The 18300-nt window shown below is 37.2% G+C and overlaps 1 protein-coding gene across 8 annotated transcripts in view; it reads right to left on the minus strand.

Moving 5' to 3' along the window:
* The window catches only part of PPP2R2C (protein phosphatase 2 regulatory subunit Bgamma), a 175412-nt gene that overhangs the window by 63720 nt on the left and 93392 nt on the right, over positions 1 to 18300 (minus strand). For 3 of the 8 annotated variants that reach the window (XM_085223510.1, XM_085223511.1, XM_010710397.4), the window contains one exon: positions 17133 to 17286. The exons of the other annotated variants lie outside the window; for them this stretch is intronic. In XM_085223510.1, coding sequence (XP_085079636.1) covers positions 17133 to 17145 — 13 coding nt within the window. In that variant the 5' untranslated portion in view covers positions 17146 to 17286. The remainder of the gene's footprint in view (positions 1 to 17132; positions 17287 to 18300) is intronic. 8 annotated transcript variants of the gene reach the window in all.

Below are 18300 nucleotides of genomic sequence, written 5' to 3' on the forward strand. Positions count from 1 at the left end.
AATGATGCAATATTTATCAGAAAAAAAAAATCTTTTACCTTAGAAAGCAACTTTGGTTGGAATAACACAAGCAGCTTCTGATTCTACTTCAGTAGCCTCCTATGCACTTGCATATTTAGTAGCCAATTCATTTGAGATAGAGTTCTGTTTCTATGTGTTTTCCACTAACTGGAGGGTCTAGTGCAAAGCAATATCACACTAATGATATTCACAATGAAACCAGTAAGAAGTTTGGTAATTATTTACATTACATTCTCCAGATCATAGCTAATGCATGTTATTTTCTTTCCAAGTATGAAGGACTATAAGGAGTACAAGACATGAAGAAATGGAAGTAAATCATTATTACATTTCAAAGAGAGAGAACAATTCCTCTGGATTCTATTAGTTGGAGAGAACAAAATCATTCTCCTAAATCTTGAAGCAGAGCCTCATATTCCATGTCAACTCAACAAATTTGTCTATTAACTGTTCACACATGGTCTTGATTGTTTTTATCTACAAGTAAGATGTGAACCTTTCACAACAGAGAAGTATCTTTCAAACTTACAACCAATGCATAATGACAAGACTTGAATGCTCTGAATTAATATTCAGACAAGGTGTTAACCATACGCTGGGGAGGAATGCAAATTTCATCAATAAAACACAATGCAAACCACAGAGTACATGAAATATCCCGAGTTGGAAAGGATCCATAGGGATCACTGAGTCCAACTCCAGGCTGTAAACAGGACCCAAAGATTAGACCAATACAATGCAATAAAAATAAAATTTAAATAATATTAAATAAGAAGAGGAACCTTCCACAAGGAAGCATATTCTCATATCAGAAAGGGGACTTTATTTAAGACTTTATTACGTAAAATGGATGCCAAAAGAAAGTAGTTAGGACCTTCAAATTCTTTGCAGCAGGACAACGGGAAATACAGGGACACTACTTTGTACTAATTAAACCTACCAAAGATGTAAAAGTTTGGAGAGAAAATCTGGTCCTCAACAAGAGACCTCGGGATGACCCATCAGCTGCACTCACACAGGGAAGCAAAAGCAAGCAGAAAATCGTCCTTTCCTAATGATTTCACACAGACCTAAGAGCTTTCAACCTAAAAAAATTCTGGAAAATCACCTGCCACAAAAATCCATCCATCAAGAAGTCACTAACTCTTTTCTTCAGAAAAAACAGACAAATGAAAATGATTATCATAAAGACCCTATTGTGAATGAATGCATTTATTTGTTGCACCTGAAGTTTTTCCTGCTAGTGCAAGTTGAAGAGCCCTTCAAAAGATATCAGACTACCTGTCCATTTGTAGCTAAGAGCACACCAATAGCTTCAAAAATTCAGCATCAACCATACAGGCCTACTGTCATCAGTATTTTATGATTTACTAGCCAGAAATAATAAAGTAATAAAGGAAAGAGACCAGAAAACTATACATAGCTAAGAGAAACCGCCTTGTACTAATTAGAAACAACGTGCAGTCTGATGACACTTTACAGACTTCAATTACCATACTCTGCAGGAAGGAGCTTTCAAACATCTGTATGATGATTATTTTCCATTGGGATGTCATTTACAGTGCAAAGTATTGAAAATAGGGCCAAAAAATCAATTATAATCTGTCTAAATGAGCATATTCTTGATCTAAGGGATTTGAACTTCTGTGTGGAAATTGGCTTAAAAAGAGACAGAAACTGATTTGATTCTATGTGTGACAATAGCAACAAAAAAAAGGCAGAAAAACTTCTCATATCTGATTTGCACAAAATTTAACCTAGGTAGCATTAAAATCATGTTGTTGTTTTTTTTTATATAAGAACAGAAGAGTTATATTAGAAGCCAGGCCTAATGAGCAGTGACTAACCACAAGCCTTCCTTATTGAAGTTTTAATGTTAGTATCCAGAATTACTTTTCATTGACCAGTATTAATTGAATGAGTAAAGATATGCACATACTAGGCAGGATACAAAATCAGATATCTTATTGTTTCTAAATTGTTCTAGACAAGTATTTTCACATTTACACAGAAAAAAAAATACTAATATGCAAAAGTAACAGGGGAGGAAAAAAAATCATGCAATAGGCAATGAGAATTCATTTCAATTGGTCAGTATTTAACATATTAGCACAGAGGACTAGGGATTTTGCCCTGTAAACAAGGGAAACCGATATAATGTGGAAAATCAAATTACTAGAGAAAATACAAATGTTAAAAAAAAAAAAAATTACCATTTTTTAATTTAAAAAAAAAAGAAGGCATTTATGAATGTCTAGAAGGTTTTCTTTTCTTATCTACTGATTTTCAGACTACAGGCTTGTTATACAGGGTATGCTTGGGAGGTACGCAAGAGCAATGCCGAGTTTTTTAAGAGCAAATGGGAAGAACAGTAATGGTCAACCATGGAAATCAGCTAGAAAACATGCCAGGCATTGGATCAGGATCCTTAATCACGGTAGCAAATATGACAGCATCAGCCAGACTGCACACAGCCAGTATGACCATGTGTATTTTGCAAAGCCAGTAAGATACAAGTTTTCCTCTTGGAAGCAAAACTTACTTGCCTTTCTAAGGACAGAATAAAGAACTACCAACATGCTATCGTGCTTTTAACTTTATTTTAAAATGCAAGCGAATCTGGACTGCAGAATCTTGCTTGCTGAGTCAAGTGAAAAGCACACTATTTCTATGTACTAGAGACTGCCTCCCGGTAATTAAGGAGGCACCAACCTAAATGTTGGCTTTGACCTTTACCGCCATAAGCAAGCTGAAAATCCAGCTGAGAGATCATGCTTTCTGTGCACTTTCCCCCTCTTCCTTCTCCCCTCTCGCCTTTCTAGTGATGATTAGAGAGAAACTGACACTTCCCCTCTGACATTCTGCCATGTGGTCAGACAGGACCAGGACCTATTAAATTCCCATTCAAACTTCACAGCCCATTTCTCCTGTAGGGTACCAACAGAGAAGACTGAGAGGACATCCCAGAAAAATTATTTTATGAAGCTACTACTCAGTTTCGAAGCAGGCTACTATCCAGATGGCCAATTTTGAAATGACAGTGTGGTTTTTATGGTTAGGAAATGGAAAGTAGTCCAGAACAAAGGACTCCACCATCTTTGCTTAATCAGAGGTGGAGAATTCTTTCATAATCCCTGGCCTCTTCATTGCTATGAATCATCACAGCTGTCACTGCTGTTCTGGAAAAGGGAACTGAACAATGTATGTACTACCATGTACTCTATAAAAGTCTGAATTTCACATAAAATTCAACATAACGGGGCTAATGCAGGCTGTCTGCAGCTGAATTTCAGCAGCACAGCAGCTCGCATGCTATTTTGAGCAGTAGCAACCTCTGAAATAAGTAGAACCAGCAAGTGGCCACATTCCCTATTGTTGGAAATAACAAAGCTGGAACACCTCTAACAGGCTACCTAGGGATTACCTCAGCTAAATATAGCTTTGTTATCAGGAAAGAAAAGGATTTTTTTCAGCCTGACAGCACCATAAAAAACTTTCGTTCGTGCTGAATGACACATGAGCAGATCGGTGTTTATAATTTTCTGCTGGTTAAAGACTCATTCTTGTTCCCATTGAAGTAAATGAGGCAAACTGCCATTGATTTCAGTCAGATTACCAGCAGACCTTACAGATGCTAACCATCAGCACTTACTAATATGGAATTATCAGCATAAAACATATTGACTACTTGATCTAAATACTTCATTCTCATTCATCAAAACATTCAGTACAAACGAACAAAGACAGAAAACTAAGCCCAGACCAAAGGTCATGCTGAACTTACAAATTGCAGCGACTGCCGATACCCATTACTGCCAGAGCATAAAGTGTATTGCACCCAATCCAACCAGGAGACATAAACTAGGCAGAAAGCACACAACAAGTGTTGCCCAGCACTTCCAATTCTGCATCAGCCAGCAACATCCTCCATCCTTCCGCAAATAAAACATGAAAAATTCATAAAAATCAACTCACACAACTGGCTGTGTAATTGCAGAATGCCTTTTAAAAATAATAACCAGTGTGAACTTGTGACTATAAACAACACAACACTAGCAAAAAGCTCTTAAACTCCATTAGCATTCTTTTTAACTCAAAAGAAATAATTAATGTACTATAAAGAAGGAAAAGAGTGGCAAAAATTCTGAATTTAATTATATGAATGGTATTCTATATACATTTAATTGCAAAGCAGTAACACAACCACTTTCATTACTCTTTATAGCTTCAGATAGCCATTAGCACAATCCCCAAGGTTCCTTGTGAATAATTAGATTAGGAAAGGGGGACTCTGATGAAACACAATAGGATGTGGTACTTATGAAACAGCACAACCTGAATCCAGATGCTGACATGACAACATCATGAAGAGCTAATTTGCACATCCAAATTAATACCGTCATGATGATAATATAAAAGAAAGATATGCATATAAAGTGAGCTACAGGAAATAATGTCAAAAGGAATTGAGGTACTTGGATTACAAAAATACATCTTTTTGACATTTTCACCCAGTTGCAAAGGCGTGAATAGTCTAAGTGTCACACTCATGAATACAGCTTTATTTAAGCTGACTTATTAAGATTTACTCCACTACTTGGCATCACATGGGCAAGCTGTTTATTAAATAGTTAAATCCATCAAACATGTGCAGCATTCACATAAACAGGTGAATAAATTTCATTACAGTTCATTACACATCTGTTTCCCTTTGATGCACTTAATGTTGTCATATTGTTTGGTGCTTATTATACACGTAACATCAAAAAAATCAGCTGTGATATATATATATATTTGAAGAATATCTACTTGGGACATAAAAGATACAAATTAATAAGATTTTAGAAGTATTTTGAACTGAGACAGATATTCCTGCAGCTTTCATGACTGGCCTATCTGCGTATCTACATATCTGAATAGTTAAGAAATCTCCTCAAATCCATTCAACAGAAACCAATGGTATCTTGATAGAAAGGGAAATTGTCTTCGTCCGCTTCTGTGGTTCTCTTTCATGTGAAGTTTAAAACACAAACAAATGCATACAAGGCAGTATCTACCATTTGCTACTCAAAAATATCAACATTGTCTCTTTGCTCTCCACGTTTTGCAGCATGAAACATAAATTTATCCTGTTTTCAGGATCCTATGCATTTGAGAATACACCCTGTCAAAGAATAGCACATTCATCTAAAGGATTCTCAACTTTAAAATGATTTGAATTCATGTCAAGCTGATGGGATCCCTTTAGAATAATGAAACATTACACACAAACTCTGAAGAAATGGTAATACTGCTACAAGGGGTACAGCAAAATCAGAAGGATAAGAGTGAACCAGCAAGAGCCTTAATACTGGAGGCAAAACATTAAAGAGGACAAAACCACAACTTGTGCAAATGAATTCATCTGCAATTTTCTTATGGCACAAGAGTCTTCATTACATGAAAAAAAAATCATATTTAAAGCTAATGATAACAACGTTCTACACAGTAAGTACTTAACCCAGGAAGAATCAGCAGCACATCACCGACAGAAGGAGGTCAGGAGATGCACGTGAGATGCATGCTTTTATGCACTTATCCACCACTGCACTAATTATCACCAGAGTTTTATGAACTGAGACAGTTTCAGAATAGCAAACTTCTTAACTGTGTGTTTCGGAAGTCAAGATGAAATATGCTATTTTTGTACACAGCATTACACATACTACTTCAGCAACATGATTTACATGGGTGATTATTCATTCTAAAAAACATTTCCTTTTAAAAGAAGATTATAACTTCTTCCCTGCTGCATTCTAGCATTCTTGGTTTAGTGAGATGGCTCCAACACTGTTTAAATCGCTAGGAGTTCCTTCCGGGGACTTCAAGGGAAACAAATCATGACCACAGTTTATGAGTAGAATGCGTTAGCAAAACCAAAAATCAAATAACCAGCAAGACACATAGGCAGCATGCAGTGAGGAAACATACGTGAGGAATAAACAGAAGCATTTATGGCAATATGAAAGCATTTTCATGAGCTTTCGCTACTGCAATCCTCTTGCTTCCTGTACTTATCTGCCTTTTTTGTCACCTCTTGCTGTGCTCTGTCTAAGTAGTGAAATTCTGGTGGCATGTTCATTTTAATCACCTATAAGGCATCATGCGCTCTTGTGGCACTGATATGAATAAGTAACACAAGGCCTTTTATTTTGATAAGACACAGCTAACTCTCTTAGTAGTATGGTATGCTGTACTGATCCAAGCAGAAGACAGCTTCAATCAGCGTAGTCCATTATACCAAAAGCCAAAAATTTAAATATATATATTGTATACGTATTTTTTTTAACATAAAGCTCCTATGTATCACTGTGCAGCTAATAGTCTTCCCAGCATGAGCACACAAATCTACAGAACGCTACGCCTAAGCCCCAAGCTGTCGTGCTAGATGTTTTTCTCTGCATAGTGTGCCTGCTCCGCAATCTGTTCTCTGTAGCAGCATCAAGACCTGCTTCTGGACTTGGTGCAAATGGATGATATTCTTCCCTCCTTCGTTCCCTCATCTGCTTTCCTGTAATTCTTCATTATGTGCTCAAAGACTGGCAGTTCTACTCCAAAACATGCTACTCCTGAAACGATGATTTGATGGTTTTCTCGATACTGTTCTGATGTTCCATCAGCCTATGTCTGTGTAACATTCCGCATGCCAAAGAGCTGACTTAAATACACATATAATTTCAGATGTTTTATTGCCAACTTTCCTCTGGAATGGCTCTTATATGAAATGTAAAACTAAAACTCATCAGAAGTCAGAAAATCATAGAACCCTTCAGTGACAGAGGCTGCCCACAGAGGTGGTGGATGCCTCATCCCTAGATAAACAAAATGTCAGGTTGGACAGGCTCTGAGCAACTTGATGGAGCCATAGGTGTCCCTGATCATTGCAGGGGAGTTGGAGTAGATAACCTGATGATCCCTTCCAACTCAAGTGATTCTATGATTACTAAGGTTGGAAAAGGCCACAATGACCATCTAGTCCAATCCTATCTGCAGTCTTTCAAAAATCCAGAAAGCACAGATAGCAACTTAGGGTATCATCTGAAAACACTAATTCTTGACATGAGAAAATATAGGCAGGAGGATTCTGTGAAATGTTTTACTATTACTTGATCAGATACCAAAAAGAAATAATAGATAAAATGCATAAACCCTAAACTCCCCTGTACTTTCAGACTACTGCTTGAATCTGCTGGCCATCTGGCAGAAGATAACTCTTGGCAGAGGTGGGACACCCCATGGCATGGATCTAAATTTTAAACAAACCTCTTAAAGATATTGAAAGGTAATTAATAGAACAGTAGGAGGTTGATTTTATTGTTACTTCTGTTACATTCCAGCTGTATTTGCTGGCATCAGTCTAGAAACTTCACAAAGGATTTATGCTGGTTTTGTTTTTTTTTTTAACATAAAGAAATAATTTACAGATGAGATCTGCAATAAAGGTGATTGTTCATTCCCCCTCATGGCTTTTTATTATCCTCATTAATACTGCTTTCTGTCTGCAGACTTGAATCTTCAAGTGCTTTCTCACCTTTAACTTCTCTCACCTGAATACGCCCATGGGACTTAAGCAATACTACGTATGTGCACACAACTTTACAGGATTTTTATGTATGCATCTGGTCTGATTTTCAGTGCTCACAATTGAATCTTTTACTGTCCTTCTCTGGAAATCAACTAAACATACATCAAGATAGATGCAATTTGCCTGAATTGGTGACAATGCTTCTGTCTAAGAGCATTCACGCTTCTTTGGCATTGTAAGCTTGTTATTAAAAGAAACCCATGAGAACCTATATGGTTAAATTCTTACTGACGCCTTCATGTCTCTGCACCTAGATACTATAGTTGCCCAAATTTCATAGTTATTAAAGAGAGATATGTCTAAAATACTACAACTTTAGGTTATTGTGACATCTTGCCTTGATAAAAATGCATGAATGCTACATTTAAAAAAACAAAAAACAAACAAACAAAACAAAAAAAAACCTGGTAGAGGGATAAGGATAATTGTCTTGTCCACACCTGTTTAAAGTAAAGAAGTGTACAAGAGCAGCTATTTCACAAGACTGCAGCTAGGTCTGGAATTTGAGAAAAAAAGAAATGCGTCAGCTGATGAATTACAAGCTTAATTACATCAGGGATAAGACATTTTAGAACCCAAAGGAAAAATGATTTGCTGGATGTCAGTATGCTCAGATGCCCACCAGTGAGCAGTCCCTCCTCTAACCCAAGGTTTCAGTGAAGACAACATACATGTCAACCACAGCAGAAGAAACACAAACTAATGAAAATGTGTGTAAGCTGTAATTACACTGTCTCAGTGAATGGCACTTGGGGTATTGTGAACAGATTGTACAAGTTAATTCACACAGGGCTTAATGAAGCATTCCCTGTTCTACAAACTTCACCACTTGATTTAATTAACCTTCATACCTATACACGCACTACCTACCAATCATAAGTGTTGGAAAATCCTTAAATAAACTACAGTGCTTTGGAGCTACACTTAGTAAAAAAACAAATGCTCGGTTTTATTCACTGTTGTCGCAAAAGCAAATTATAAGATTCTTAGATGGCAAATTTGGCCTTATGTCAGCTATTCCAAATATAACATCCAATTTCTTAAAAATAAAAATAAAAAAAATTGCAACAAATCAGAATCAATTTATTCACAAAAATCAAAGTTTCCCAGATTTACTAGAAGAGCGTTAACCATGAAAATAATTTGGGAGACTCTACTAGGATATCAAAATATGAGAGGATGCAGAACAAAATAGACAGCAGTCACATCTTAGTTTTGCAGGCAAAGCTCTGTACAGCACAAATGGTGCTCTCCTGCTGACTTCAAAGAGTGAAACAAGTACCAGGCACAGCCACTCATACATCATTTCTTCCTATATGAGTATAAATTCCTGCTCAGTCTCTCCAGAACTCAAGGGCAGGTATCTAGTGAAAAAGTGAAAAAGCTGCCCTGTCTGTTCTCCTTTGGGTGGGAACAAAGTGAGGCAGGGAAACAGCAAAGCCTCATTTCACCATTTTCTGCTAATGAAGGGCAGCAGAAACTGCAGCCCCTGCACCATAAGAGAACAATGGCATAGGAGCAGTCAGAGCTGCTCTCGGCAGGCAGAGCTCTGCTCAATTTACATTGCAGAGCTTTAATAATTGTATACAACAAAACAGATATAACATACTTTTTCACCTTCCTCTTCGATTAGAATTTACGTAATATATTTAACATTTTACTTCATTGAAAAAAAAAACACCAAGTTGAAATTACCTAATGCACAAATTAGAAAAACATTCAATACTGGCTTAGAGAATTTATGCAGCATTGGAGAAACATTACCAAATCTTTCACAACAGCAAAGAGTGAGGGAAAAGCTATAGAGATAATTTATGTGAATCTCCAAAGTCATTTCAGTAGCATCTCTCATAAAAAATTAATCTGCAAAAGTTAGCAAGCATGACACAGAGAAGGGGAACCAGTGGACTGGAGAGAAGTTGGCTGGGGGAAAAAAGGGAAAGTTTGCCAGCCATGGGAGATGAGGAGTCTATTTGCATTTTAAAATTGAATCGGCATTTTTTCGGTCCAGTCCCGAGGACTTGCATTACAAGCAAAAGAGAAGCAGAAAGATCTGCTTACACACCTACACAGCAACGTGGATTATTACTTTAAACAGAACAAAATCAAAACCACATACAATAAAACAGAAAAAAGAATCCATATAAAGCAACTGCATTTGTGGTTACATTCTGTCACCCCAGACAAGAGACTTGGAGGAGGAGGCAGGAAACTGTAATAGAGGCTATAAAACAGGATTTTGAATTAAACGAGAATTCAGTCAACCCTGACAACTTAAACAGAAGGTACCAAATCTGTCTTTTTACTTCAGTGGTGCTACGCTATTCAGTTTGCAACAGAATCCCAACCGATGTCAATGTCATTTTGGCAAAAAGGATAAGAATAATTCTATTTATAATATCCCCCTTCAAGGCACCATGCGAGATCACTCAAGCAAATTAAAACACACCATGAAAATATTTAAAGCATTATAAACCTGTATTTACTATTTCTCACTCCCGTAAAAAATTTGCAGTCAATGCAAAGCATTTTGTTTCACACAATTTAGTGACAGAACCAAACGAGCACATGCTTTGTGCCACAATATAAAGAGAGGAGTAGCTAATCACATTGGTTTGCCTCCCTGAACTGATGCTAAATGCTCAAGCTTTCACCTTAGATATTCACTCAGCTCTTGGGCCCTCGCAGCCTGGTGGTCACTTAAATCTCAACGTAATAGATACTGGAAGAAATACTGTGATGCCAGAAAGTGACATACTGCCAAGAGATCAGGGACACAGAGAACAACAGATGACAGTGTAGTTGCTGTGGACTATTATTGGGAGCGTTTGGTAGGAATATGGTTCAAGTGTAGTGCTGTGGAATCACTTACTGATAGCGTTATAGATCTTATTAAATTATTAAACCTAGACTTCAACCCCTACTTGTTTTGTACAACAATCACAGGTATTTTGTTTTCCTGGCACTCTAAAAATCAGGGTCACTGAGTTCTCCATTTGCTTGTGCACCACAAAAACAGACCTCAATCTGAAACAGACAAATCTGTATCGTATTCTGTATATGGCTTCAGCGTTCTGGAGACATTCTTATTCTGGTGTACAATTTAACAAGACAGTACAGAGCAAAATAAAGTAATAGACTTAGAAAACCTATTTATAGTGCGTATGTCCCAAGGAGATACAGCTAATAACTAATTCATTTCACATCACACATTTGAATACAATATGAAAACTTCCCAGTTTCTTATGTGCACAGGAGAAAAGACCCCACTGTGGCTTTCTTTAAAATAATAAAGGATTCTTCATCAAAATATTGTAATCAAACCAAGCCTCTACAGAAGTCTTTTCTTTCCATGCCTCCTATCTGCATACTTAAGAGGTCTATGACTATTAAAATTTTGATAAAATTGTTTCATAACAGCAGTTTGCCAAGCTATTAAATATGGTGCTCATTTTCCTAGATAGTGCATTTGTTTATGGTACAGTTTTCTCCAAGCTGGATTAAAATCCAATATATTATTGGTTATATCAACAGGAAACAAATGCTAAATAATCCAGTGAGAACACAACTGCGCTATCTGCAGCTGAAGAGGTTTTGATTTAGCTTTCTGTTGTAGAGAAACAGATCAGCTAAGTATTATCCAGTGGACTAGACAGCTGAATACTTTATTACAAATGACTAAGAATTAAACAATTTATAAGAAAGAAAGATAAGGATATATAGTACCTAACAACATCATTTGAGCTTCCCTTGCACTGTAACTGTAGCAACAGCAAAGCAGGAAACAGATAGAATGCTCAGGGCAATGATAGTCTTCTAACTACTCCAAATTTTTATTTTCTTTTTCTGTTCTTCCATATTCCGAGTGCTGTAACAGCTTGACTTCAGTGTGACCGCCCCAAGAACTGTGTGGTTTCAGCAAACATTGGTGCCAAAGCTGTAGCACAAATTAGTCTGCAGAAGATGCTGCAAGGAGACCCACCTTGTGCCCTGTGGAAGCGACCACTGTCAGGGGAATGCACCCCAATGTGCTAGGAAAATAAGGGGCCTTGTGGACAGCAACTACAAATACAACCACTGGAGAGTGCACTATGGCTCAAAGACATAGCAAACAATGACCCACTATTTAACCTGAGACTTGGGTTACTTTACAATTAAAAGGTAAGTTTGCGTTAAAGGGCTTTGTGTTGAAATTGTAACTAATTGCTACAGAAAACAATGTGAATTAACTTCACCACTTCGTAATCCAGTGCCCTTAGGGTCCATAGTTCTACTGAGTAGCATGGCAACATCCTAATTTACTTTAACCACAGCAGAAGCAGCATAAAACATTATTTAAAATGCATGTTTAACATAAAAGCATAACTGGATGTAGTGAGCTTACACAGTTATTAATTTACATTAAATGTTCCATTAAAGTGCTAGGAAACAACAGGGAAGAATACATGCACACATCCTGATGACAAAAACCTAACTGCCTTTCTACTGACAATCTGTACCCAAAATACACTATAGATGAACGCTCATTTTCAAATTTATTGGCCATAAGGTTTAATGAGTAAAAGCTCAATAAGTATGTCCTAAATCCCTAATTAAAATTAAGAGAAAGAATACAGATCTCCTTCAATAACCCTTAAGGGGCTGTAGGGTTTGGTATTTTACCTCCTCGGTAGAATATTAGCATAGCATTAGGAAGCAATGACAACGAGACAGCTAATACACAGTTCCAGAATCAGACCTATCCTAGATTGTAAGAGAAGAAAAAATCGTTTACAGTGAGGGTGTTGAGGCACAGGAACAGGCTGCCAAGTGATGTGGTTGATGCCCCATCCCTGGAGATTTCAGTGTGAGGTTGGATAAGGCCCTGAGCAACATGACCTAGATGTGATGTCCTTGCACATTGCAGGGGAGTTGGACTAGATGGCCCTCAGAGGACCCTTCCAACCCTAAAGGATTCTATGATTCTGTGAGCTTTGTATTTGTATACGTTGATTTTTCTGGGAAATGGAGAGGAAGCAACGTGCGGTTTGCTCATTTTTACACTGGGGGAAGATTCCCGAGGTTTTCATGTGTTCTATTTTCACTTTTGCCGTTTGCTCCTTTCATTCCCTTTCCTACCCCTGTTCTTTAGTCTCAATCATTGTATTAATCAGAAAAGATGTACGTACAGAAACAAAAAAACAGTACATTATCTACTAAGATTATTAATGCTATATATGTAAATTATCCAGCAACCTAGCAAGTAACAAGCTGTAAAGTGTAGTTATAAGGAGGCTTAAAAATAACTGCTAAATAAAACAGTTGCAGTTCTTTTTCAGAATCTGTCTGAGCTAGAATATGGCCAGACATCGTGTTACACATTTACACGCAAAGATTCTACACAACTTCTGAAGACAAAAGTCAGCTTAGCTGTTCAGATTCCTAAATATATTAAGATAAGGGTACAACACCAGCTGTTCAAAGTGATTGCCATTTCTTAGTATTTAAAACTTTGAAGACATTGTATGCTACCAAGTTACCATATTGACTGTCTAATTATGACTTCTGCCATTCAACTCAGTGGAAGATTAATTTTTTTTGAAGCTAATATTTAAACTAATCTTCATTAATTGCTGCTGTAAACTAGTTAATGGCTTCATTACACAAAATAGGTAAGGAGATAAAAACCCAAAACAAAAAAGAATATTCTAAAAAGATAACTAATAATGTTGGTTAAAAGCTTTTCTCTGTTTTCTTCAAAACTCAGAATTCTTTGTTTTCCCAGGGAAATTCCTGGCTGTGCGTTTTTTAACATTTTGTTTAAAAAGAAAAAAAGAAAAAAGAAAAAAAAAAAAACATACAACACGTAGGTGTGTAAGCCTGTTAGCGATTAAACGTGCACATTTTAATGATGAAAAAACACAGCACTGCATAATCGATCTGGAGGCATGTGACAGCACATCGGGTCTTTGGTACCTTTAATTATGCACTATCAGACAGGTCACATTAGCACCACCTCCGTAACACACAAAAGTGCAAATATCTCTTGAAGACTAAGAAGTGATCTCCTCATGAAGTGTATTTATAACCACTGCGCTGCAAGGGCACACAGTTACCGATCATCCTGTCTCCCCATGATGTACCAATAGAGGCTCCTGATGTGCCAGTACATCAACTTGTCAGAAGCAGCTACAGCAGCATTAAATAGCAGCGCTGTGAGCAAGCGGTCAATGGAGTTGCAGTGCTGAGTGTACATAAAAGTTCAGATCAGTATGCTGCTGCTGAGGAAGCACCACTTCAGCTGCTGACCACGTTTGCTGTATTATCAGATGGCAATGCAGTGAGATAAAAAGAACCACTACAAAAGCAAATGCCACACAATACCATATTATATACAGTTCTTGGATAGAGCAAAAAAGAATAACAACAGCCCTCTTTCCTGCCCATTGTTGTGAAGAACTGAAACCTCATTTTGAAACACTTTGCTGTGCCAAATTCATGCTCCAGCTGTTAATTTCAACAGAATGTAAAGCTTTGCCTATTCCTGGTTTGTTGCCTCATTGTCCACTTAGCATCATCTCATCAATTCAACAAACCCATTTGGTCCTTTTGTTAGAGACCTATGGTTATATGGACTGCTCTTCCACAGATCAGACCTACCTTCTTTATTGCATGCTTGATTGTGTTAGCAATTTTTTTATCTCCATAAAATGTCTTTAATAGTTGAAAATGGAAAATAATTTTCTGTTATTCACTGCATCACTCTGGCCTAAACTTTCTTTGCTATTTACCTCTTTATGGCAAGGTCTCTCTTTACTGTCTATTCAATAGATTAGCACAACCAGTTCTCTGCAAAACCACCTTTTTGATTTCTTTCACTGAACTATTCAAATCTGCATCCTCTGTTACTTTCTTCCAATGATGCTTATCATCAGCCCTTTATGCTGAGGAACTGGAGCTAAGGTGAGCTTATTATTGTCATGCTCTCACTCTAGTATCTAGCTGCAGCATCGTGTGTGTTATTACAAATCTTTTGTCATATAGGAAGACTTCTAAAATAAAGGAAAAGTAGTTGGATCAAGCTCTCAAAAACAGTGACAGAAGAGACTGAGTTGCCATGACAGTTTGAAGATTACCTTCTACCTACCTCTTATTCCTTCACTGAATTACTACTCAGTTGTAATTATACACAGAAACACAAAGGCAGCTAACAAAACACATGAGCAAACATCCAACTTTCCCTAATATTTGTGTACCTCCCTACAGTATATGTTTTACATTTTGCATTTTCAATGTCCATGGTATTTTTAAATTCTGTAATTACTAAATCCCTTTCATTTATTAGCAGGATTAAAAAATCGTATCTTGAGCCTCTTGTCACTGTTACAGAATTATAGTACCAGAAATCTCTCATCTCACAACAGCCCTTTTCTTACTGCAGCATGTTGTTAGAGGGAGCCTGGCCCATTCCCTCTTCTCACGGCAGGCATTAAGCAGCAGTACCTTAAGCCAAAGCCTATCATTAGCTCTAATTTCCTTCACCAGCTCCCAGATATTCCCCTATGGTGTTCACACTGGGAATGAGAAACCTCTCACAAAGTCTTTCCTGTTCAGAAGTTCTTTTGGCAGATTTTTCCCACGGACTGCAAATAGAGGAGTGTAATACTTTTCATAACCTAAAACCAGCATTAAGTAATACCAGAATTTCCTTAAACAAAGAAAATGAATTTACTATACCCAAGTGATTTGACCTGCCAGTTGCTAAATAGACATTGAGACTTATCACGGAACACTAGGGATGGAGGACAGGAAGGATTTGACACTGACCACCACAGGCCAGCTGAATGTCATCAGAGATTGTATCATAACTCAGCAACCTTATCTTCTGGCTCCACTAATAACAGAGAAAAAATTACCTATTATCTGTATGCCAAAGGTTCAATCTATTGCTATTGATCGAAATAGCAGACATATACTTCAATTATTTGCTGTACTGTATTAATTAAACAGGAGAATGATGGGAGCTTTTCACTAGCCTCTCAGCAGAAACGTGTATTTGAACAGCATTCTATTCAGGAGGATAACCATCTGTAGACCAGCTTTGCAAGCCTGAACCCAGCAGCATTCATACTTTAGTATCTTTTTTCCCAGACAACAGAAAACAGATTTCATGTAGCAGCTTGAAAGCTGCATGCAACTAGCAAATCTTCTGTGCGTGACCTGCAGTCTTCTTTATTGCGGTCAGCCTCCATAGGATCAGACTGGGATTGCTGTAGCATTTCCCTTAGCAAGATCTGAGTGTTCACAAGAGGTCACACATGCCAGCCAACCCAGCTTATGACCATCCATTCCATATCCAGCTGCTATCCAAAGTGCATTCTGCATTAGGGAGCAACCATACTGGAAGATTTTCTATCCAGGCACCATACCAACGTAAGGGTAAGGCTCAATATTTGAAGGTAGAGGCAGGGAACAGCCGCAGCTCAACATGTAGCATGAAGAACAGAGAAGAAACAACCAGGAAGCTTCCTCCCCTTCACCCGTAGCCAAAAGCTGACAGCTTTGAAGTTTTCCAATTCAATATCCAATATGATCAAAATTTTAACAGCCTCTGTGCAACTGAATTAATATTCAATCTATGTCATGCTCAGATAAAACAATTTTAAAAGAATTAGTCTTAAGTTTTAGATCCCATGGACTATCCAAGCAGAACAAAATATTCTAGTACATACCCATAGAAATATCAGAGGAAACAAGTCCTTTAACACATGAAATAACACTTCAAAAAACATCATGAAACCAGTATTATCTGTGGTAACAAAATCACCTCCTCTATAGTTTAAAAGAGACACAGATAAGAGACAGAAGATCCCTATAAAAAATAAAAGCAAAGAGAATTTCTAGACTCAGAATGCTGGCCAGCTGGCCTGAGATTGCTTGCTCATTCCTACAGCTATCCGAGATACCAAAGCCTAAGTACCTAATGATTAACTATCACTTAACATAACAGTGATCCATTTTTTCTTTTGATAAGAATTGTTACTTTACAGTCAAAAGCTATGCTCTGTTAGAACACAGTCTGTTTTCCTTTTACAACTGCTGAGTAAACAAAGTAAATGCAAATATATGTCAACAAAAGGAGATGACATTTGGTTTTGTTTTTTCACTTTTTTCTTTTCCACATATAGTAAAACCATAAAAAGTTGTCCTGCCAGCAGTCCCCCACTGTCTACCTGCCTCTGCAGACAAGCTGATAAACCACAGGAGTGGGTAAGTTTACCACCAAGATGCAAACTCGTTAGTAGCTGGCAGTACCAAATGCCACAGCCAAGCCAGAAATCTCTTTTAATTTTTTTTCTATTTTTTTTTAAGAATGCTTTTAGTAGGATGCAGATGACGAAAAGACAGTCCACAACAATAGGGACAAACCATACTGTTACAACTATCCAAAAAGCAACAGAATTAAGAGTGAAATAAGATCAAAAATGGTGAGTATACATGACTGTACCTTGGTCTATCATTTGGAAGATAAAATTTATCAGTGCAAGCAGTGCAGCTTGTCTACTATATTTAGGGCTAAAACCAGATGGATTCAGTCAAGGAAATCTGAGGATTCTAGATGCCACCAGTCGCCTTGCGCACAAGCTTCCTTATAGCTTTCCCTAAAAAACAAAGAAATTCAAGACAAAAAAAAGGTGAAATTTTTCCTCATCTAAGGTTAATTTTTCAAGCAGGAACAAAACTGTTGACCCCATTAAGCAAGAAAGCACCTTGTTCTCTCAATCTCTTTCAATAACAGAAAAATACCTTCTCAATGGATTCTCCCAAACTTCTAAGAGTGTAAATCAAAAGCTTCAGCCCAAAACTCTCCAACTCTTCTGCTCACTTCAACCTGTGTTATTTCAGACTCTCAAGGTGATTTTCCTGTCTCAAACTCTTAATCCTAAAGAGGTAAGAATTATTTCTTGAATTACCAGACAGGTACCATAGTTCATTCCTGATCTAGATAATTGGAAGCTGTACAAAGTACAGCCACTGAAGGGATTCAGTTCAGATTCATCAATTCACCCACCATCAAAAACCATTCAACACAATGCTTGTTGAAGCAGAGTTTTAAGAAGAAATGAGCTGATTCACTCAAAATTTTAAATGGACCCCAGAGCATCAGTCTATAGGATCTAGAGAACAGGTGTCCCTTCTCTTTCAATGAAAGGTAGGATCTTCTTCATGAAAACTGAAAAAGTGGGAAAAGTAAGGAAAAGCAAATCACAAGCATTAAAAATAAAATGCTCTATTTCATAGAAGCAAACTGTATGTCATCAGAACATAAGGAGACAAAGTTAAGGAACCCATTTTATTAATACTCAAACCAGAGAAGACCAAGCTATCAATCCCTCATCCTGAGTCTGTATAGCATCAAAAAGAATAACTTTGTGGAACCTTGTGGAAATATATTTTTCATTTTAATTTGTTTCTTTCAATTTTCTTCCAAAGCCTTTCTTTTCTAGAAGATATACTGAAAGGCAAATAGATGCAAGTTCTGAATAGAAAAAAAAAAATATTACACATGGCAGGATGATTTCAATGCTTATTTACACATGCTTACATTTACATTTGTAGATCTTTGAAATTTAGAAAGATGACTTGCTGATAATATCTTTTTATGAAGGTATTTG

Source organism: Meleagris gallopavo, chromosome 4, assembly GCF_905368555.1.
Source record: "Meleagris gallopavo chromosome 4, MGAL_WU_HG_1.1, whole genome shotgun sequence".
Classification (NCBI taxonomy): domain Eukaryota; kingdom Metazoa; phylum Chordata; class Aves; order Galliformes; family Phasianidae; genus Meleagris; species Meleagris gallopavo.